General features: G+C 44.1%; 1 protein-coding gene across 4 annotated transcripts in view; it reads left to right on the top strand.

Annotated features, from left to right (window-relative positions):
- Nucleotides 1-23,589, top strand: part of RORA (RAR related orphan receptor A) — a 358,739-nt gene that overhangs the window by 281,303 nt on the left and 53,847 nt on the right. Inside the window, exon 1 of one of the 4 annotated variants that reach the window (XM_027704413.1) lies at nucleotides 3,686-3,775. The exons of the other annotated variants lie outside the window; for them this stretch is intronic. Coding sequence (XP_027560214.1) covers nucleotides 3,745-3,775 — 31 coding nt within the window. The 5' untranslated portion in view covers nucleotides 3,686-3,744. Of the gene's footprint in view, nucleotides 1-3,685; nucleotides 3,776-23,589 lie in introns of those variants that run through there. 4 annotated transcript variants of the gene reach the window in all.

Genomic DNA, 23,589 nt, shown 5'->3' with positions numbered 1-23,589 from the left:
AAATGCTGCACCTCATAGTGGTTTGACAACTTCAGCTTCATAACAACCCTTTGTGGATATACCTCCTTCAGACAGGAGGTGATTACATGACACATTTTCTATTTTTGAGAGCCCTTTTTTCCTCTATGCTGTGCGGGAAAGAAGGGTGGTAGTGACATCCTATATTTATTATTCAAATTGTAAATTTTAGTTTTAAAATGCTTCCTGAACTAAGCCTAGCCATGCAGCTTCACTTAGGGAAGAATACAAAACATGACCCACCAGTCTGCAGAAATGCTCTCCACTTATGTTCCAAGTCAGAACAACATAAACATCTTGCTTTAATTAGTTGCATTTGAACTACTTCTGTTTGGGGATGTCCTTGAATAAGTAGTTAGGAGTAGTTATTGGTTCATCTTGGAAGCTGAATTTATTGCTTTGCTCAGTAGGTTTGAAAAGAGGTGGAGAGGTTTCCAGTGTTTTCTGTTCTGTGCTTAGAATACTCAATTAAATACTGGTTCCAGCACTACTAGTGCTAATAGCTACCACAGGTGATTTCCCTTTCTCTGTTATCAATTTAACACCTTTCTGTTTTGCCCAGCAGGGTTGAAAAGGTTTCTAGAAACAGTTGTTTCCCTCCAATGGTTGGGGAGGCTTGTGGTTTAGGCTGCCCCGCTGCACACCTTCTGTATCAGTGCAGCACAACAATCCCCGATAAGGTCACACGATATGTCACCGTCTGTAACGCTCCCAGTTCCTGCCTGGCTGTGCTCAGGCTGTGCCACAGCAGCCCGGGGTGCTCACGGCTCCCCAGGTGTGGCGGGGCTGGGGACGGGCACATCGAGGGCAGGGTGTGACCACTGGGACTTGTTTTGATGCGCTTGTGCCCTCCTGCCCACCCTGTTTCCTGGGTGGTGTCCCACACAGAGGGACAGCCGGGGTCAGGCCATGCAGCCACTCCCCACGCTCGGAAAGCCACGTTTCCATCGCACCACAAGGGCCCCGTGCTGGAGCCCCCGAGGACGTGGGGTCTGGAGCTCCCCACGCTTGGGGCCGTGCCCGTGAGCGGTGCTCCCTGCACGGGCAGCAGCGGGGTCGGTGCCAGGCCCGGCTGTGCCCCTGGGACTCACTGCTGTGTTCTGGAGCAGAGGCGGCTCGAAGGATGAACACACGCTGTGCTCGGGGTCTGCCTGCAGGCCACTGGTTAGTCTGGGCCACTGGTACAGAGACTTTTCACACCTTCAGGTGGATACAGGAATTCAGTGCAAGCGGAGCTCTAGTTTCTCACTGCTGTGAAGAGCACGCAGCTTGCAGTGTTTTGCAGTTATTTATCAAAAGCTCAAGGAAAAAGCACGATAGAGTACCAGGTTCTGGGAACTAGGAGGCACTCCCATCAGTCAAATGAAACCCTGCTGCACAAACAGTGAGAGCAATTGCCTGTCAAGTGTACTGTAATACTGAGCTAAGTGTTATTTGACTGGCACATTGTCTGTGTGTTGTCACTGATACCGTGTCTGAACTGCAACGAGACTTTCACTGTTGCAGTAGTTTGGTAAATGGGGAGGAAATGGATTTTGGATGGAACCTTCATAATGAGGTCAAACTAAGAGAGAAAACTCCAGTGTGAATGGATGTGTTTACACATTCCAAAGTCAGCAGATGGCTTTAGGTGGGATATTGATAACAAATAATAGACTATTTTAGGTATGCTCTTCTCACTTATAATGTCTGATGACAAATCTTCTATAATTTTATGAAACAACCATTGTAAGGCATTTGTAAGAATGCAAAATCTATGTCATCTGCTTATTATTGGAGCCGTTTAGCACATCAGATGTCATTCCAGATTACCAGCTGCATTTCACTTGGACTGGAAACAAATACAGATCAGTAATAACGTAATGCTGTGTACCTTAAGGTTAAATGTCTGACAAGACAAGTAGTGCTAATGGACTGTGACATTTTTCAGGCCATCGGTCTGACATTACTTGCTGTGTCAGAGCAAAATGTTTACAAAGCTCTAACTCTGCATTACAATACATGAAGACATCATTCTTTTCTCCCGTGCTGCTCCAAGCTTTCTGGCTGCCTCTGAATTCCACAGTTGGCCCCTGTGTAAAAGCAGCATCTTCCAGGCTCTGAAGAGCCCTGAGCACCACTGTTAGTGGTATTTGCTTCAGTCCAGAATGTCCTCTAAGCACATTGTAACTTTGCAACATGTGCTGCATAATGGATAAAACTCACGAACACAGACCCATCTGGGACCAGATCTGCCACTGTACATTTTCTGAGCAGTATCTCACTATACATGTGCTATTGGTAGGATTGGCTTAATGTAAATGAGGATGGCGAGTACAGATCAAAAGTTTTATGACAAAGGTATCTGCTAAATTTACACTACTGCACCAGATTAGCTCTTGGAATTTTTAATTTATTTTTTTTAAATAAGGAAAATTTAAAACAGTATTTTGCATTAATGGGACTGGACTGATAAATGGTAAGTACACCTGGATCAAATCACATTTAAATAATATCATACAGTATTAGGAACTCTTTAAAGAAATAGGTAAGAATTAGCCATTTGAGGCTATTTAATAACAGATCGTTTCAGTGTCCTCATCTCATAAAGGCTTTCTAAATATAGGGCTTTGTTTCAAATATTAAGATGGTTCCTCTGGCTTGTGTTTATCTATTTTCCCTTGACTTATTTTCATTAAATGCTTATACTTCTGATTAAATTAGACCAAATGTTATATTCTCTCCCCTCTTAAACAGCTCGTAATGCATCAGTTGGGTTTTTTTGTGGTTTTGTATTTTGTGATGCTCTATTCCAGGGGCTAAGACGGTAATTGGAAAAAATACTGGCTTTGTTAATGCAATTTTCAGCAGAGTGTGGGGTTTTTGAGCAGGTTGGATTATTTTTGTCTGTGTGTGTGTTGTCACGGACTGTCCCCCTTGCAGTGTGGATGTGTGCATATCCACGAATGAAAAACTTCACCTCGCAACCCGACAGTACAGTGACATCTGACGCTACAGAACAGATGGAAATAACTCCGGCAGTGGCGTGATGCTCCAGGTAAATCCTGAGAGAACACGAACCCACCACCGGGCAGATTTAAAACGTAAACGCCGCTCTGTTTGGTCGAGTCAGCGACTATTGAGCGTAGAGCGCTGTGCGTTATTTTTTACCTAAAGCAACACTTGGAGATCCTTCACGGGGGGAGGGAGAGGGAGGTTGGGGAAGTTGAGGCGCGGAGCGGGCACAGCGGGGCCCGGAGCTGGCGGAGCTCTCGGGTGCTGCCGGAGCGCTGCTGCCTCTGCCGGCACCCGGGTCCGTGTCTGTGTCCCGGCCCGTGTCCGGCTCCGTGTCCGTGTCTGTGTCTGTGTCCCGGCCCATGCCCCGGCGGCGGCGGGAGCGGCCCCGCTCGGCACCTGCCGTGTGAGGGGAGGGCGGGCCCGGCCCGGGGCGGCGCCGCCCCCGCGCCCCGTGACGGCGCGGCCCGCCCGCCGCTGGGCCCGGCGGGGAGGGGAGCGGGCCGGCGCTGCGAGCAGGGCGGGGGGCCGGGGCTGGCGCGGTGTCAGCGGGTCACATGGAGCCTCATATGCGGCGGGGGATGGCGGCGCGGCGCGGCTCCGCGCGGGCAGGCGGCGGCGGCTGCTGAGGCGGCCGCGGTGGTTCTCCGCGCCGAGGGCCCGTCCCGCCTCCCCTCCCCGCCTCCCCGCCCGCCGCGCTCCGCTCCTCTCCGCTCCGTTCGCCCCCGACAAATGATGTGTGTTGTGCTCGCCGCGATGAAAGGTGAGTGCCGGCCGGGGAGCCGCGGGAGCGGTGGCGGGGGCAGCCCGAGCCCGGCCGGGGGCAGCCCGGGGCCGGCGGCGGTGGCGGCTCCGGGGCCTCGGCGCTCCGCGCTCCCCGCTCCCCGCACCGCTGACACCGCCCGGCCCCGCGGCGCGGGGGGGGGCGCTCGGAGGGACGGGGGCTCAGCCCGCCCGGCTGTCGCGGGGTCACAGAGCCCGTGTGCCCCGGCACGGACGGGGCGCGATCGCCGCGGCTGGAGCCGCTCGGAGCGGGGAGGAGCCGGTTCGGTCTGTCTGCAAACCCGGGAGGAGAACGCGCTCCGTACGGTCTGTCTGTCTCTGGCGAACGTGCAGCATCCTGTGGGGAGCTGATGGGGTGAAATGCCGTCTTCGCGGACAGCTGCTCATTTTTCAGAGGCTTTGGATTAAGAGGAAAGGCTAGAGCTACTTAGCGATTGGTTTCTTTTTTAAACCCTAAGTTTTCTCTGCCTGCCGGTTTGAGTCCTTAATGAGGGGCAGTGTCAGGCTGAGGAGAGTCAAACGAAGTTTTTGACGAGGTACCAAAAGTTTAGAGGTATGTTTGCAGTCTGCCCTGTGTTCTAATAAAACGAGATCCACCGTAGAACTTCGCATTGCTGCATTTCTAAAGTCCTCGGGTTTTTTGTTTGTGTTAGTTTCGGTTATTGGGTTTAGATTTTTTATTTATTTATTTGAAAAAAAGAAAACATCCTATTTACATGCAATATTCTGCCACGGTAACCTAAAGAGTATAAGTGTTGGCATTTGAATTTAATGCCCCCACTAAAATACTGAATCTATACCCTTTAAAATATTTAAATGGATCTTTAGGCAAAATTTCTCTTTAAAAAAATTATTTACTTGGAAAAAGAATACTGAATCCTGCTTCAGCTAGAGACTGTTTCTTTTTTTTTCCACTTAGCAAGAGCAGTAGGTAGTGCACACCAGTAGCAGCATAGTGTTTAAGGACAGTAATTTTCAATTACTAGGCTTCCTTTTCTTCTTGGAGAGAAGCCTGTGTGAATAAAAAGAAAAGCACTATATTCATTAATCATTAGCCATGCTGAATGTATTTGGCAAGAAAATGTAATTGGGTTGATTCAAAGACTTGCATCTGTAACAAAAGGAAGTGCATTTTTTAAAGTGCAAACTACATGGATATTTTAGTAGTCCTTTAGAATTCTACATATTCTGATAAGAGTTTTTCAGCATACGCCTCATAAGCCTGTTAGAACCCTGAAATCAAGTAAACAAATTTTAAAAGAAAAAGAAAGGGAGGAAAGCACACAAAAAATTTTGGAGCGTGTAATTGTGTTGTGTGCTTCTGGACAGAGAGTTAAGGTGTGTTGTAAAAGAGCAGGCAGATGATTTACAGCAATTCAACTTGGAAATATATTTTTTACTCTCTTGGGAGTTTCATTTAAACCAATTTCCGCACTGATGTAAAATCTTGGCAGAGCCCAGCTTTTGGGTTTTAAAATGTAATTCCTAGTGGCTTTATTATGGAAATGCTTTAGGTCTTTGTACTTTTTACAGACTACTCCTATAGTACATTTAATTTGTGTTTCGTAATTTTGAGTTTTCTAGTGCATTGAAAAACTTTCTTGGTTTCTTATCCTTTGTCTAATTCGCTGGACAGGGTTCAGCTGGAGAAAATATCTTGTCATTTGTCTTTAAAGGGCCTCTGACTGCCATGAAATAATAGATCCACAGTCCAATATTGTGATTTGAGAGAAGCAGAGTAGCAGCATAGGGAATGCAGTTTGTTAAGCTCAAAGGTGCAAGCGAAAAATGTGAAATGTGCAGGTGAATTGAGTATCTTATTTATTCTCTGTCCTGTAATGGCATCTGTTGGCACTTCTTGTCTTTTACAGTTCTGAAGTTAAAGTGCAAAAAATTATGGTCTGCAGGAGAGTAAGGGATTTTCATGTTGGGTTTAATTTTCTCTTTTAAGTGAAAAAGGAGAGTATTAATTCCTTTCCTGTTGCTGTTCAGATAGCCCAGATTGGTACCACGTGAAGATAATTTGTGAGTTGTTTTATTTTTCCTGCAACATAATGTTCTGGCAAACATGCTTTCTTTGGTTCTGGCAAGTCCTCAGACTGTGTCCAGGTTGGAATGAGTAAAGACTGGGCAGCATTCAGCACATCCAGAGCTGCTCTAGTACATTTGGAGCACTGGGAACAGCCCAGTCCAGGGAAGAGCCTACACGTATCTTGAAGACAGGCTGCGTGTTAAGAAATGCAACTTTCTGGTTTCAAGCAGAGAGGAAAGAGGGGGTTGTACCTATCTATTTCTAAGAAAACAGGCAGGGGTGAAGCATCATAGTTCGTAATGACTGAATAAGTATTTTCTAGATTGATGGGCTTTAAAATATTACTTATCAAGTGTTGTGAGTCTGCAGAGGCTTCAGGAAGCCTCACATTCTTAGTTTATAACACAGGCAGGGCAGTTACCCAGCTGATACTTTTAAGGGAGACTGCAACTTTATGTGCTTACCAGCAAAGTTTGCAAAGAAATCCGCCCATTGTGCCAGCACAGTCCTTGGTGCAGATCTTACTCAGGCAGGAGTCTTCCCTGGCAGGAGCTTCAAGGTTGACTTCAAGGAGAATAGTACTGAGTGCTCTGAATTGATGAGGAAATGCTCTGTGATGGAGCAGGAACATGGATTCAGTTGTCAGGACAGCACATAACAGGAGGTGAGCCCCAGAAAGAGGGAGATGGTTTCAAAAGTGTGGTGTTTGACCATTTCCTGGGTATTTACTTTGTGGGGAGATGGGTGAATCAGGCCCAGTGTTGGTGAGAGCTGAAGTCCTTGTCTTGTGCTCTCACCAGGCCTGGACAGGATGAGTCCACTGATGATTTATAAAGTATGAACGGGAACCTGGCAGTAGGTTTATTATCCTTCATATGGACATTTCAAAACTCAGGTGGTGGGAAGGTAGATGTGAATTTTCTAAGCTTTTTCAATGCAGTTGCATTTACTGTTAAGATGGCATTTGAGCTACTAATCCTGCCTTTTGCTGTACAGATGTAAAGTTGAATCTCTTGCTATTTTATGGAAGATAGACCAGATGAGTAGAATCTGTTGTTGCTTGGTTGTAAGGAAAATTGGTTTGCTTGGATCATTGGAAATATAACTAATTTTCCTGCTGACAGTGTCTCCAAATGAAAAGTCAACCATTTAGAAATACCTGTTTAAGGAAAGAGGCAGTTGGTTTCCTTATTAGCACACATGACTTTTGGATCTTGCTGCACTTTTTCGGAGCCCCCAAACTGCAGTTGGGCACACAAAAAGGATTTCCCCTGCTAAGGGCAGCACCTTTCCTTGAAGTGCCCCCCACACTCCAGAGCCAGGCTGCTGGAGGCAGGACTGCCAGGGATTTGTGCAGCCCTGCCTAATGCGGGTGAGCTTTTCCGAGGCTCTCAAGCCTGACCTTTTGACGTGTTTTTTGTCGTGTCTCTTGGCACTCTCCTGCCAGAACCTTGGTAATTACTCGTGTTTTTCACCAGTAAACAAGTGTCTGTGGAAAGAACACCTCGCCATAGGTTTAAAAAAAGGAGTTGCTTTACAAATTGAAGTGTGTTTAAATTTACCTTCGCTGTGGCACTATTGAAGGTTAAATCCAATTTAGCAAATACCCCAGCACAGAACTTCTGTTGACTAAATATTAACAGAATCTGGCCTTTGGAATGGCTAGCTGAGAGGCTGTTTTCTTGCTGCTTTAATTTCCTAGGACTGATCTGAATGACTTACTTGTACTTAAGACATTTGTTGCATTACATTTGCAGGATAAGATTGGTTTGAGGTTTATTGCTGAAATGTACTTTTCAGGCCCTTTGAGAGACTCTCGAGATTTAAAAGTAAAAGAGGAGGAAATCTGTCTTTATGTCTCGCTCTGTAAAAATCAAAGGCAGTTGCCTGCTCTGTACAAGTCTCAGTTGGGGACACTCCTTTCAAGTAAGGAGAATCTGTCCTGTTTAAGTCAGCAAAAACTGTGGGTGCTGAAGATCTCAGCAGATCAGACTCCTGAAACTTATGTGCAGCTCCTTCCTAGCTAAAATGGTGAGCCTGTTCCCACTGGCTGGGAATGCAGTCTTAAAAATGATTCTTCTAGGGTAATTCTGAATGATTGGGGCAGAACTCAAGTGGGTTTTGGACACAACAGAAGGACTTCTATTTTTTTTTTTTTTTGAAACAACAAAACAATATAAATCCCAGAAGGGGTGAGGTTGTAGAGGTGGGTAGTTGAGCATGGCTGGTGTTTGGGGTGTGGACTCTGCACAGAAATGAAATATTCTCTTTTATTCAGTGGGCTAAAGTGGGGGGCCAGGGGCACATCCAACTGGTTCAGTGGGTGCAGGTTGGTGGCTGCAGCTTTGCAGTGTGGCTCTGCAGTGGGGACCTGAATGTTTCTATTGGCATTTATTGGTTTGGGGTGTAGTGTCTAGAGACCGTGGTAAAGAACTGAGTCCTCTTTGTATCAGGTACTTCCCCACTGTGTATGAAAAGGGCTGATTTCTTTAGTCATTCCCCATTATAGAGCCTTACATGTTCGGATTTTTTTTTTACTAGGATGATGTAGCACTCAGTTTTAACCTAAAGGGGTTTTAAATCTTCTTTCTTGCTTCTCTTGCCTCCATTACGGTATAAAAATGATCACTATCATGTGCTAATTACTGGCAGGGTTGTTAGTATTTCATCTTGACTACACAACAGAATTCTAAATTGGTATATTTTATTGTAAACTCTAGGTACTAAATTGAAATTGGCACATCCTTGTGTCTCTCCTGAGCAGATATGTTCAACGTTGTCTGACTTTGCATTTCTCTATCTAGTATTGGAGGAAGTTGAGATGCAGGGTGTTCTTTTTTTTCCTTTGCATTCCCATGAGATAAGTTTTTGTAGTGTGCAAAATAGCTGCATACGACAAGAATGTTATTAAAGTCAGACTTGATACATTTTAGAATGTTATTCTGTTGTTTTTTTCATTTGCAATGAAAGAAAAAAGTATTCACCTTTCTTGTATTTATCTGTGAGCTGTAATTTGCAATTACAGCTGATAACTTCTGAGATCAAGCAAGCAGTAGTTTTCTCCTTTTGTGATTTGTCTTTTCCTTGAGGACTGATATCTAAGGGATATGCACATAACTAATGGTGCAGAAACTGTCTTCTTCCTTTTGAAGATCAGGGGTTTTTTTCTCCTTTTTGCAATAAACATTAACAGGGGAGGGGAGGATCCTGTCCTCCACGAATAACTAAGTTATGCGAAAAAGGTGGCTCTGTGCAGTGCAGACCTCTGCTCGTTGGGTGAAAAAAAATGCACAGACTGGAAAGTTGAAGCAGAAAGCCTTGTCAGGGGATCTGGCAGATGGACTTTCTTCTTATGCTTCATCCTGTAACCTGCCTGTGGTTAACAAAGTCTTTAGTTTGCCCAGGTTTTTTGTGGCTTTTTTTTTTTTTTCACTTTTCTTGCTGGAGGCATTTAGGCTAAGAAGTTCTGCAGAATCCAGGTTGGCAAGCTCGGAGCAGTTTCAGGCTGCTTCCCAATTGCCTGCACCTTCTGTTGAGAACACGAGGGAGTGACTCAGGGCGGCAGTGACTCATGGGGTGTCGTGCTGTTCCCCTCTCCAGAGTGGGGGTGAGCTGCACGGGGAGCTCGCTGACACACTTGGGAGAGTCAGTGCTGGAGAGGGCCCCGTGAGGTGCCCCCACTCTGCTGGGAGCGTGGCTGCCTGCACAGCTCACCACACACTCACGCTTTTGGGCACAAACGTCATTAAATTAGTGTTTGCATCCCTTTCTGGTGCTGGGGAAGGTGAAGCCTTCGTGTTGACAGGAGGAAATGGAATGCAGGAGAGTGTGAGTCCAGTGTCAGTGACAGAGCATCTCTTACATCCTTCCACCACTCCCCTGCTGCACGTGTTCTGTCCTCGGGAGCACGAAGCTGAAGCTGGTTCTGGCTGTGCGTTTGAGATCTCTGCCATGGCTAATGCTCCTTGTGCTCTTTGGATGCAGATTGGTGTGAATCTCGGACATTTAAAGCTCCCAGAAGAGCAAGAGTCCCTCCCAGAGCAGTCTGAGGGCCCCCCAGCATTGTTGGGGTGCGGGGTAGTCTCTGCCCTCGGTGTCAGACGAAGCCCGTGTGTCCTCTGTAGTTGGGTGCAGTTCATCTCAACTACTCCTAAGCATTTACCTTCCGCAAGGTCCTGATTTCACTGCATTTTTTGCTTTCTTTCCTGTGTGATGGGGAGTGATGCAGGACCCATCCCTCGTGGCTCCTCTGTTTGTGTGATTCCAGCCTCTGGGCTTTTTGTCATGCTCCATCCGTAGCCATCTAGGCTAAAATCAATGTCGAGAGAGGTATAATCATCCCAGCTTTCATTTTAAGAGCATTTATCTCAAAGCTTAATTAAAGCTGCTTGGATGTAAATAAGTCTAACCTCTTCATTTCTGAACAATGCAAATAGAATAGTCAGCATACTTATAGGGTATCAGCCATGTAATTATTGTGTACTGTTTGTGTTCTTTGAAATACTGTGCTATTTATTGCCATTGAATCCTGGGACAAGGTGCTTCATAAAACCGACTGCATGACTCTTTATTTATGTACTTTAGAAGAAGTTGATCATTCTCAAACGAGGGGGTGGAAATGTGACATTAAATCTTTACATAGGCAGATGCACTGTGACAAAGGGTTTGTCAGAGTGTTCCTTCAAACTGAAGGGACCACAAGCTGGAGTTTTGACTGGTTGGCAGGGTACCATGGGTCACATTCCTGTGTGCCAGGCTCGCTTTTCACTGGCTCTGGGTGGTGCTGGTCAGAGGCACCGCGGGCACCCTGCTCAGTAGGGCGAGCTGGGGCCTCCTGCCACCTCTGCTCACACCTGGGATATTGAGAACACCTTCTGCACTGTTGCTAAAAAAAGGAAAAGGTCCTGTCACCATTTGCACATGCTGTCTGCTGCAGTGTGCTCTTTGTTTAGTGTTCTAGAAGCCCTCAAGTCTTTGTTATTCTTGCTGCTGTTTGTTAACAGCATGAAATGGGGAAGGGTGCAATATGGCAGTGGCTTCTCCTTCCAGCTCCTGCAGATACTAAGGGCTGATGTACTTGATTCTGCTGGTGCATTGACTTCCCTGCACCAGGGAAAAGGGAGAGACACCTGGGACACTGAGGTTTTCTGTGGACCAAGTTATACCAGTGAGGTAGGGTGGTATTTTGAACTGCTTTAGTTCACCAACTGAGTGGCATGCATGTGGAAAGCCATTGAAAGCTGTGGTTGTTTCAGCAGCTAACTCATATTTTGGACAGAATTGTCTTAAGTTTAAATATAATATAAATATTTATAATATTTATAATATATTTATATAATATAATATATAAATATAATTTCAGAATAGATGAAGTGGAGCAGTGGAAATAGGATTGAATGCAGGTCCTGGGTGTTCAGTCTCCACTGCAGTTTGCAAGGGGAAGGGCTGTGCTTGGGCATGTGTTTGTGGTAAAAAATTTCGACCTCTTTTTCCAAAACACCATAAAGTTGGGCTCAGCAATTTTCTCCCTTCATCCAAGTGTTATTTGCTGTTTAAGGCCTCGTTCAATTTACATGATCAAATTAGAAGTAAGGTTCTCGTTGCATGTGGCACTTCATTCACCCCTCTTGTGAGGCTGCCACGGGTCTCAGGAGTTGGTGCTGTGCCAGGGGTTAAGTGTGCCTAGAACTTCCATGAGCTGATGTTTGCCTCTCTCCTGGCTCTGAAGAGAGAAGGAATCTCTTGTCCAGCCTCCTCTGCTTGGCCCTGTGCCTAATGGGACATGATTGGAAGTGTCATTTATCTTATTCTCACCCCAAAAGAAGGTTAAATTCTCTCTGAGCCCCAAGTGCTCTTTGCTTGAAGCCTCTAGTCAAGGTAGAGTGTAAAAAGCCAGTAAAAAATGATCTCTGGTCATCAGAACATTCCTTCCTTTACATGGATATTTGCATGCTTTAGTTCCATCTTAAATCTGAATGGTATACATTGCTCTGCTACTTGACAGGAGCAGCAGTAGCTGCTCTCCTCCTGCATCAACTGTAATGCTACTCATAATGGGTGCATTTTCCCATTCAGCTAAATTAATTAGCTCATCTTTGGTCTGTGTTTGATTTGTCAGAGTAGCTATTGTGGGAAAACACACATTTTCTAGTAAATTTATAGTGATTACTTGAAGCTCGATTTGGGAATTAATAAACCCATCTTGTGCACTGCAGAAAACTGCACGTTGTAGATTGCCACTGTTTTTTCCCCTGCTTGGACTACCTCCTCCTAGTTCCCTGTAGGATTGTTGGCATGATGGATGTTACATCACTCACCAGTTTTGGAGAATATAAATGTGAGTGAAGCTGCTATCCGGTCCCAGGCCTGGTTTGGTCCCTCAGGCTGGAGCACTCCAGAGTTTTGGAGGTGTGTTTGTCACTCTTGCTGTGGGGTCACCCTGTGCCAGGCAGAGAGGGGCGGGTTGTTGGTGCTGGCCTGCAGTAGCTGAGCTTCAGGGGACACTCCCTGCAATTGTCCCACTGGCAGAGGTGTATTGTGTTAAGCTTTGGGGGGAGAGTTTTTCTTGTACCGTGGGTGCGCTGAATAAAAAGAAGTATTTGCTTAAAATATGGCTACACAGAGCTGTTTGTAACTGCTGGAGTGATTCTTGTATCAACAGATAATAAAAAAGCCAGACATGTTAATTAAAGAGCCAGAGATGTTTCATTTGAGAAGCCTCATATCCATAGGCGCCTCCTAAATGGCTGAGGGAAGCAGGCCCAGAGCATTCCTCCCTCCCTGCCCAGATGCTGCTTGGCGATAGCAGTGCTTGGCAGCACCTGTGGCAGCAGCAGCAGGGCCAGGCCGTGCCTCTGGGCTGGCACTCGGGCCTGAGGGGCTGGAGTGGGGCCAGCACAGGGAGCTAAAGCAAGGAATTGATTTTCCTATTGTTCTTTTCAAGGAGGAGCAAAATTCTGCCTCCTGCTTCCTGCCCGGGATGCTCTGAGGGACACTGTGTGCAGCCTCTCAGTAACACCAGCAGTAGTTCACCCCTGGCTTTTTCTTGGTGGGTTATTTTACTGCATGTGATAGAATCTGGGTGAGAGCTGAGAACTAACTTTAGCCTTGACCTGAAAAGTCCCTGAAAATGTGACGTTTCCATCATTGCTAGCTCGATTTATCCAGATTTCTTAAAAATCTGCTGGTGTTTCTGGGGCTAACTTTGCATTTCCCAGCCAGAAAGGCTGAGTGCAGCCCCTGGCTGCCTGGCATGGCTAGAGCTGAGTGCTCCCTCCTTCACATACACCTTGCTAGCTCTTAACACACACTTCCCTTGCTGAGCTGCTGGATGTTCTTGAAAAGGAGGAATCGGTGTCTGTAACAGATCTGTTTCATTTTAAATTATTTTGTTTTCTCACTTAGTAAAATCACCTAAAAAGTATTGTATGGTTTTCTCCCTTTAAAATTTTAAGCTGAAATTAAAGTGTTCAGAGTAGTGCATTTCTCTGACCGGTACCCTGATCATACACCTTTAAACTAGTTGGCTTGGTGAGGGGCATCAGGAGCAGTACTGATGTTGTTGTGGTAACCTAGAGCTTAGCATGGGGAAATGTTCCCTCTTTGCTGTCACTGTTCCAAAATATTCTAGTTTTCCTCTGATGTTTTCCCTCTCAGCTACAGTGTTTATACTTACAGAAGGGAAAAATAGCCAAACATAAAGGTCACTCTAAAGCAGAGGCCTTGTGAATGGCAAAGTCTCACTCCAGAGAATTTCAGCTCCTAGGATTCATTTAAAAGCCCTCACAGAAGTGCTTCAGAATGGAAATGCTTTTTTTATGTCTCCCACTGAAAGCTGTAGCATTTACTGGTGGTAAATTTGCACTTTCTAACATGTTATTTGTGCCAGTGTTGATTACTGTTTTGTCACAGAAGTAACTAACTTTGTAATTTAATCTGCCTTGGTACTATCAGCCTGGAATTCTATGTATACACACTGCATTATGGAAAACTGTACTGCAGAGGCTGCCTTTGGCTCTGGAAGTCCCTGAACTGTAGTGCTGGAGGCTGGCAGAGGAACCAGAGAGGTGCCACTGCACACATGCCTTGGCATTACACTGTTCCCAGTGCAACTCCTCCTGGTCACTGCTGGAGTCCCCAAGTATCTGAAAGAGAGTGAGGAAATACAGACTTGACTAGGTAATTATACTTTATGTTAAATGTATTCAGATATATTAGCCAATGCTTGTATTAATTTGTAATACTTGAAAAACCTGATCAGATCTTGGTTTTTAATCAAGTTATCATTCCAGAAGAGTAGCACACTTCTTGTGGAAATTCTGAAAACAAGTTACTAAGAAATCTGACTCATAAAGCAAATGCCTCATGAAATTTGAATGTTTAGAAGGGAAAATGACTGGCAGCTTCTCTTGTAAGTGTGCTAGTTGCAATAAAGTATAAAAGTTCAACATCAAAGAGATCACCGCTTAGTCTGTGGCATATTTGTACATCAAAGAACAAATACAGGACAAAAGGAACTGTATAGAGATACAGTTCATCCTTGCAGACAGGTCCCCGTGGAATGCTGTAAAGAGCTGCTTTCCTAATGTGGAAATGATCTCTGGCACATCTTCATTTCTGATTCGGGGAATAGGTATGGAGTTAAAAGCAGTGTCTCAGAGTCCAGCCTTGCACTGCCCAGGGTGGGAGCACGTGTGGGTGCTGCCAGCAGAGCTGCTGTGCTGGGCATTGGGGTGCACACAGGGCATGGGGGGGCAGTGTGGGGGCAGCAGAGCTGCTGTGCTGGGCATTGGGGTGCACACAGGGCATGGGGGGCAGTGTGGAGACAGCAGTGCTGCTGTGCCCCAGGGGTGCACACAGGGCATGGGGGGCACTGTGGGGGCAGCAGTGCCATCGCTGGGAGGAGGGTGGGCAGGGGGCATAAAGGGCATCAATGAAAGCCAGAGATCTGCTTCCTGGTTTGTGTTATTATGCCTGTGGTCAGGCTCTGTATCAAGCTGCCCAGTGAGGTTGTGGAGTCTCCATTCCTGGAGATACTCAAACCTCAACTGGACACAAGCCTGAGCTTTATTTGACCCTGCCTTGAGCATGGGCTGCATCCAGCAATGTCTGGAGGTGCCTTCCAACATCAACTCCTCTATGATCCTAGGAGAATAACTCTTTTATTGTAAGGCTGCTATCTATTTCATATTTTTAATTATGACCTCTCTTAATAAAATTGAGCCAAAAATCTGACTGGGTCTAGCAGAGGAAAAGTCCTCCACCTCCACCTGGGTTTTTTGCCACTTTTCTGAGCTTTTGTAATGTGAAAGCTGGATGTATTTTTGCTGATTTGTGCTTTTAGTAGTTTGTTGTGATTTTGTTGCTTGGTGAGTTTTTGTTATTTTTCCTTATTCTTGAATTCCCCCTTAAGTTAGAGCTGAAGTTTGTGGATATCTGCCTTAGAACTAACAACAAGTAATCTTGGGTATGTAGACCACATGTCTTCTTTCAGAACAAGACAGGACACGTGAAGTTGATCACAGAAAATTTTTGGCCTGCCTTGACCAATTGGTGGTAGCACTGTGTTGGAGGCAGTGCAGACTTTGCTATTAATTTGAATGTATCTGTTTTAATATTAAAATGTAAAGTAGGTCACATCTATTCTTCAGTTCCAGTCTTTCTTCTTCATTTGTATTTCTGTGAGTGCTGACTGCTTATGTGGTATACAAAAATGTTAATCATAAGATCCAGACAAAAGCTGAATTCTCCAAAGTTCAAGTGTGCTTGGATCAACGGTTTTAATAGCAGTTCCATCTTGTTTGGAGATAGTATTGTCAGCAGACTCATTTCTTTTACTGCAGAACTAAAAATAGTTACAATCTTGTGGAATCATTAAGAAATACAAAGGGTTTCTGTTAAAAACCCTGGGGAAACCTGATTAGGCAGACTACTGTATAATTAATTGATGTGCTACTACTCTTGGAGAAGTAGTGCATCAGTAAACAGAAGTCAGAATGTAAAAGGCTAAGAAGAACTGCTGGGAATTGTGTTAAGACATCAAGGCTTGAAAATAACAATTTGGGCACCTCAGGAGAGACGAGCATTTGCATTTGGTGGAAGGACAGAAAACTCTGCAGGAGGCCAGGACAGAGGATCTGTGAAGGCTCAGGCTTGTGCTTAGCACTTCTTTTACCAATAAAACAGCTGCAACACCTTTGGTATGACTGGTCCCAGTATTTCCTACTGCCTTCAAGTTGACGTTCTGATGGTTCCCTAGACTATATTCTTATATTTTTAAAACAGTGTCTGATAAAGCATTGTTAGAATGTCCCTTTTGTTAATGCTGTGCATTAAATACATTCATTTTGATAATAAGTTGTTGCCTAAGATATGACATGGATCACTGATTTGTGCTATTGTTTGTCTTGTTTGCTTTGAGACTGGAAGTAATTGTCAGTAAGCAGCCTGTAATTATCTCTTTGGAAAAGTCAGGATCTTCCATAACATTACTGTAAAGAGGTGTAGCAGTTGTGTATGGAGAGATCAGGGTGGACGTGATGACACGTGAACAAATTACTGTTCCAGAAATATGTTCAAAACTTGTATCGAACCCTTTGTTGCTGCCCCATTGCAATAGCAAAAGATTTCCATCGTGGGATGGGACGTGTACTCTGACAAGTCCCCGTGGCCAGGGAGGAAGAAAAAGCAACAAGCTTTTGGCCCTTCAGAAACATTAAGTTCTTGGTGAATTCAGGAAGACATTACAGGGAAAACAGATTGATGTTTTCTTGTTTGGACAAATATAACGTGGCTATTTTTAAGGAGGCCCATTTCTATATCTGTTGCCTTGCCCTGCTGATGGGGAGAAACGAGCTGTACTTGAAGAGCTTTACCGACTAAGTGGCTTTACCTGGATCTTGCAACACCCCGGAGTCCTTCTAATAGCACTGCTCAGTGTGCACAGGGGGGTGCTGGGACAGCTGGGGGTGCTCAGTGTGCTGACACCAGCCCTTGCTCGGGAAATTAGAATAGCTGGCTGTGAATAGTGAGCGCTGCTCTGCCGTGAATGCAGGGGCTGTGCAGGTACCTCACCGTGAGCAGGGAACTGCAGACGTGTCAGTGCTGTGCTGGGGAAAGAAGGTGGAGCTTTCCTCGCTCCAGTGTGTCAAGTCCTGACCTGCTCGTTGGCATAGACTGTGTTTGGAACAGACAAGAGTTTTACATTTTAGAAAGCCCAATCAAATGAATTCAATTTATATGCTAAATTGAAGGAACTTCTGCAAGACTTTACTTTTGAATTAACAAAAAAAACCCCAAACCCAACAACAAACTATTAGAGACTTTCCCACCTTCAGAGTGCCCAAACTGTCGGGTTAACAGCTTGTTATTCCAGGGAGTGTGTATGTGCTTGCTCAGGGAGAGCTGCCAGCAGCTCGTAAAACCAAAATCCCAAAATGAAATCCTTCAATACTTCTTTTTCTTTTTCCCCTCATTGAATTGAATTGAAAAATTTCTCAGGGAGGTGCCAGCAAAAATAATGTGGGGTTGTGTAGCTTAACTTCTTCCCTTGGGCTGGTGCCGCAGCCCCAGCGATCTGGTGACTGTGTAAGTTCAGTTTTGTGTTAGCAGTCGGGGGATCTCTTTGCATGTGAATGGATCTCCTGAATGGGCAACACCACACATGTCCAGCTTGTCTCCTCGGGGCCTAAAGTTAAAGTTCCAGGAGCATGTCCAAAGCTGGCATGGAGCTGTGTCTGTCACACGAGAAGCTCTGCAGTGCACTGGCCAAGGCATTACTTCTGAATTTGAGGCAGTTTTTGTCAGCCAAGCATTTTTTTCATTGATGGAAGTTTTACAGTTTCTGAGGACTCTTATCTCCTTCTGGTGTAAAAGCACCTTAATAATTGAAATTACATAGCACGACTTCAAATATAATCACCAGATGTAATGTGGGAGAAGAATTAATTTAATTATCATTAATTCCAGTTTTCAGAAAATGCTTTCAAACTTGTCTTAAGCTGGATACCAAAATTGTTATCACTTTGGAAAATGTTCCAAGTCTCCAAACATCTCTGTCAAGTGTCTGTTTCACAAAGGACTACTTTGATCCAGCTATCTAACAGATTTATCCAAAGACACAAAACCCAGATTGCTTTCTTCTAATCCAATGCTTTGCAAACAAGATTTTAATTTTTATTCCATTTACTTGTTTTTCAAATATTCAGGCATGTATACAGTGGGATGGTTCCTTCCCATAAGTAATTAAGCCCATTGTAAGCAGTGTCAGTGGAAAGTCTTCTTGAGATTCATGTAGTTTTAAGTACCTACTCATTTCTTCCTTTTGAGAACAGTATCATGTCCCAAGCAGTTTGAATGCTCATAAATCACGTTGGTAGAAGGGGAGAAATGATTCCAATCTTACTGTATTTTAGGTGTTTGCATTTGTTCTCAGAATTATTTTGCTGTCCCAAAGACTGTCCCAGGGCAGGAGCTCTCCTGTGGCTGAGTTCATGGGTTGGGGTAGCAGCTCCCGTTTGTGTTTGTGTTCACATCGGTGGAGTTGCCTGTGAGCATCAAACGTGAGGGGTTCCTGTCACCAGCGCAGGGAGGCTGAGCTGCTTCTCTGCAATACCTTGCTGATAATGCTGGGGAAGAACTCTTCCCTCCTTTCATGTGGGCCAGCAATGAAATTAGGTCCCTCAGTGAAGCTGTGCTTATTACTGCTACTCAAAATTATATTCTTTTCATGATGAGAACAGGTAATTGAACAACCTAATCAAAGGGGATTTATCACTGGAAGAATTAAAAGCATTTCCACCAAAAAGAGAAAGTTGAGTGTAAATACTACAATGTTTTTCAGAGAAAAGAGCATCTAGGACACAAGAAGAAACCAAGGGCTGTATTCTAAAAGGGACAATACCCACAGCACTGGGGGAAAGAAAATGAAAATTGTTTACCTGCCTGTTAGTGCCATCAACAGTAGTTCCAAGTACATTGTTCTTTTGAATTAAAGAATCCACTGAAGTATTTTAAAACATTGTTTATTAACAGTAACTGATTTTAATGCCAGAGAGGGTAAATTAAGTGGGTTACACAATTCATCAGGCTCTGCTAAATGCTGTGGATGTCATTAGTTACTAAGTAACCAGCAGGTAGTCTGGCAATGTTTTCCATCTCAGGACATTGCCTAAATGGCCCTGGATGAGAGGAATCCTGTCCAGGTGAGGATGCAGTGGGATGCTCTGGACAGATGTTCTGTGCTGGGGCCATGAGTGTGTTGGTACCCTCAGCCCTGCCCTTCCCAAAGGCAGCAGGGCTGGGCTGTGACGGGGTCACAGGGAGCAGGGTGGGCTGGGATCCACCACGGAGCAGTGGGCACAGCACACCCTGTGCTCTTCAGCCTCCTCAACAGTCACAGTTGTTTTTCACATCCTGTCCCAATGATCTGATGTTCATCTGGCAAAAGACTTCCATCTGTCAAAAGTTTTCTCTTCTGTTTTTCCTCATTTCTCTCATTTAGTTTTGGTGGGGTTTTTTTTAATGAAAACATTTTTTTTCTGTAGTGAATCTGTCAGAAGAAGTAAATTGACATGTCATGGGATGGCTTTGTGGTTTGCAGGATGTTTTTTTCCTGGTTTTAAGCAGATGCAAAAGGTGTATTTTGATGCTGTTACACTGTGATGGATGAAAAAACTGCACTGACTTTTATCCAGGAGAGGGAGGCGAGTTGTTTTCTTTCAAGGGCTGTAGATCAATTGATGTCTTACAGAAGTAATACCATGAAAGTGGGGAAGAACTCCTCTTTGATACTCGTCTTTCTGTTTCAGTTGGTACAGTAATGGGCTTTTGAATTAAAGGTTTGTTAAAGCTTGTATCTATTTCAGAGTATTGACAGCCGAAGCAGACTCACTGAGCCAAAATTTATGTTTATCCAAGCCTGTTAAAATCAGAATTTATGTTGACTGTCCCAATGTCTAAGCTCTAATACCACTTTTATATAGAAGGCTGCTATTGGAATTTTCAGTGAAGTAAATTTCTTTACAATGTGCCTTTGAGTTATGGTTTATAACTGGATTCATATAAATAAATGCTTTCAGCCGAATGGTGTTGAACTAATTCCATTTTGAAGTCATTAATTATATTTAGCTCACTGAAAAAAGGAGGGGGAAAGCATCAACTAACCCTATATAAAAAGTGACAACAGAATTGTTTTGTGAAGAGGCTTTGGGCCTCTTAAGCTACGAATAGTGAGTGGTTTGCTGGTTGTTGTTTTAATCAAAGAAGTGTGAACAGAAGCTAGATAATGCACTGCTGTACTGCAAAGACAATTCATTTTGAACAGACATTAATACACTTAATGCTTTTTGCTTTTATCATGTTAAGGTCTTTGCAATAAAATCAGGCTATGCAGTGAGCCTGCTAGTTTGTACAGAGAAAGAAACAACCTTGGTTTTTAATCATAAATTCATTAACTCTTGTCAGATTGGTAACTTTTCAAGGTAAATTTCTTCTGATGTGTGTTCAATTGAAAAATTGGTTTCCTACGTTCAAACAACTTAATGTAAGAAAAAACTTAAAACTTCTTATAGTGTATCTATATTGTGTGAAGCTTATGATAAAGTGCTAACTGGTCATCAAAACTAAAATCTAGATGTAACCAAAACACAGTGGATTTTAATGCAGTTTGTGTGAGCCTGCTTGTTACACCCTATTAATGGGATTTTGTCTTTTCAGGAGCTTGAGAGAGGGCATAACACACCTAAGCATTGCTGATTGCAGCTCCCCAAAGAGAGCTCAGGGAATCAGTAGTGTATATATTTTTAGACTGGAGCATGGTACTTCTGCCACTTCCATCTTTCTCCTTCCATTTTGGCTCTTCCATTTAGGTGGATGTAAGAATTTTCCTGCTTGGGGTCCCTGTTGCCCTGGGATCACATAGGCTGCATGCAGAACTGTCATCCTGCTGAAGTGCTGTGTAATTGCCTGATCCTCTTACCTTTGCTGTCTAGTTTCTCATTTCTTTCATTTCATTACTTTCATTTCTTCTCCTTCATGTTAACGTTCTTCATCTCTAATTCACTTTCTTGTGTTCTTCTTTCACCCTCCTTTGAAAGCAAACTGCCAGTGCCTTATTTAATCTCTTTATCAGTGTCGTGAGGGGTAACAACACAACTGTGCATTTTAGGCCCTTTGTAGCCAACTGTTTGAGATCATTGTGAAGGAATGAAAGACAGAGCCCTCCAGGACACCTCCGTGCTGTGCCATTCCAGCACTGCATGCTCAGTTCTTCAAGAGATCTTGGTTCCTTTAGTGGCCTTCTGGAATAGTTCCAGGCATACCAGAGGGCTGTGACAACTGGAAGAAACCATCTCTTGAGGTGGGCTTTAGTTGTTTTTCAATCCACCAAAATTCCCATCTGGTCTGTTAAAGCTGTGCCCCCTGCCCCCCACCCCAGAACATTTTGGGTTTCATCAGCCCCTCGTGGCACTCTGTGCCAGGGCACCGGCAGGTGAACATTGGCACGCTCAGGAAACCGAAATTGTTCTGGGTTTTGGTTTACTTGAGGAGCAACTGCTTCTCTCAGATTTGCTCTGTTGGAGGAAGGAGATGTGACATTACCATGCCAAGCTGCTGCAGCATCTGCAGGGTTCAGTTGTGTATCCTGAGCTCTCCGAACTCGTGCAAACTGTTCTGGTTACCAACGTGATTAACGAGAAATCAACCACAGGCTGCGTGTGAGGAACCTGTCAATGAAACCTCTGCCTTGCATGTAGATTGCCTAGGAAAGCTGAGTTGATGAAAATGAACCAGCATGAAGCAAGAAAGCTGTCTGGAGTTACTCTTAAACAAGTTATTTTACAAAACACAGCAGTCACCGTCTAAATCACGTATGAGGTGTGCAAAACCAGAATTACAGTCAAGTGAGCTGGCCAACAAGTTTTGGAACTAAATAGTAGGGAGCAAGGAAAATGCAAAAGAAGATACAGTTTTGTACTTCCATTAAAGATCCATCTTTTTATCTGCATTTATTACATATTATGTTTTGTGTGTATGATGTCCTCATCCAAAAGCATGGTTCCTCAGCTCTGCTGTAGTGACAGTGGTGAACAAGTTATCCATCTATCCTTCCTCCTGACTGCATCTTCAAGAGGAGAACCCAGTGCTGATCTGTTTGTTAACACAGGGAGCCAGTAGATGTTATTTCTGGTGTATCAGGTTGCTCAGAACAGTGGTTTCCAAACTCATGCATGCCCATCATTAAACAATAAATAAATTTGAGTGTGCACCCCAATGTATGTATTTTTTTATAAATTGTATACATGTGCTACTGTAGTAATGTTAGGTACGTTATAAAACATGCGCAAAAATAGAAATGAAAAAAGAGTGAGATAGAGATGATGATTTTTGAGGTATGTGTGCTAGAAGCATGGTTGACCTTGATTATTTGTAAGAGGCTGTACCTTTATATTCACTGCTTAACTCTTTCTGTAAGAGTGAATGGAAGCTGAAGTAGGGAAGTTCCTAAGGATGGCTGTAAGTGGACTGTAAAATCACTACATCTAAAAAAATCTGGTATATCAGTTGATTTTTCATTAATTTATTGCATTTACTTGACAAACTACTTGATAACATGTTTTTTCCACTCATCCATAAGAGAAGCATAATTCATGCTGGAAAATGCTTTCATTTTTAAATTACACACTTTATAGTGTGTTTCCTCTGCCCTCCCCTCTGCCTTTGTTCAGCTCTGGCTTTTGGAAAGGGGGATAGCTGATTCTCAGCTATCATTTAAAAACATTCCTGGTGGTTTTAATCATGGATACAGCTTGTAAATATATTGTGCTTGTATGCATCTAACACATGGCTTATCTAATCTCTGAAACAAAGGACTCTCCAGACTCAGTGCAGAAACTACCTGTGGGTGATGCAGGGAAAGCGGATCCTCCCAGCTGCGTCATTCCTTTGTGCTTCCCTGGCCCTCTGACGGCTCCATCCCTGCTGTCCCTCCCAGAGCTGCCCTGTGCAATGTGTCTCATGTCCCTCATGATTCAGGGCCCCATTGGAAGCCAAAGTGTGACTCTGGTTTCTCTGTCAGTGCTTGTGAAAGCTCAGAGATGGAAACACCTTTGTCACCCGCTCGGATGTGAAACCTGAGTGGGCTGCTGACAGAAACCTGTCACAACTTTTTGTGCTTCATCACTGCTTCCCCAGAGCTTCACTGCTGATCAGCTAAACCTTTCAATTCCAACAATTCTTTGGCCTCTTTCCCCTTCCCTCTCTTTCTCAGTTTCCAGAAGACCTCCAAGAAGAGCTTTGCCATGAACTATTAAGCTGTTTGCTGCCTGACACAGAATTAACTGGTTTTGTATTGGTATCTTGCTTCAGTTGAATGTGGTGATGGAGTGTTTTTATCTGTTGTATTTGACACCTGAAAGTGCCCAAGATAAACTGAAACCCAGATAGAACAACTCAAAAATATTTGTTAAAAATGTTACGACTTTGTGTCTGTGTGTATGCTCGCTTCTTTCTTGTTTTGTGCCTTTTTTTTATTGAATACTCAAGGGTTGGCAGTGCTGTGAAGTAGAACAGTGAAACATAAATATTAATTGTGGTAGAAATATTGTCTAGAATCTCATCCTTGTTTTACTTGAAAATAATACTCAATTGTCTTGGCCGTGCTGGAACAAAGACAAGACCTAAGGGATGTGCATTTGTTTGGCTGCAACTTTATTAACACATTTGGGAACGTTGCCCGGCAATAAATCATATAGTGTGAGTCA

Source organism: Neopelma chrysocephalum, unplaced genomic scaffold (genome assembly GCF_003984885.1).
Source record: "Neopelma chrysocephalum unplaced genomic scaffold, ASM398488v2 Primary Assembly neopelma1_274, whole genome shotgun sequence".
Taxonomy (NCBI): Eukaryota; Metazoa; Chordata; class Aves; order Passeriformes; family Pipridae; genus Neopelma; species Neopelma chrysocephalum.
The sequence above is the reverse complement of the archived record's forward strand: the minus strand, read 5'-3'. Positions and strand labels throughout refer to the sequence as shown.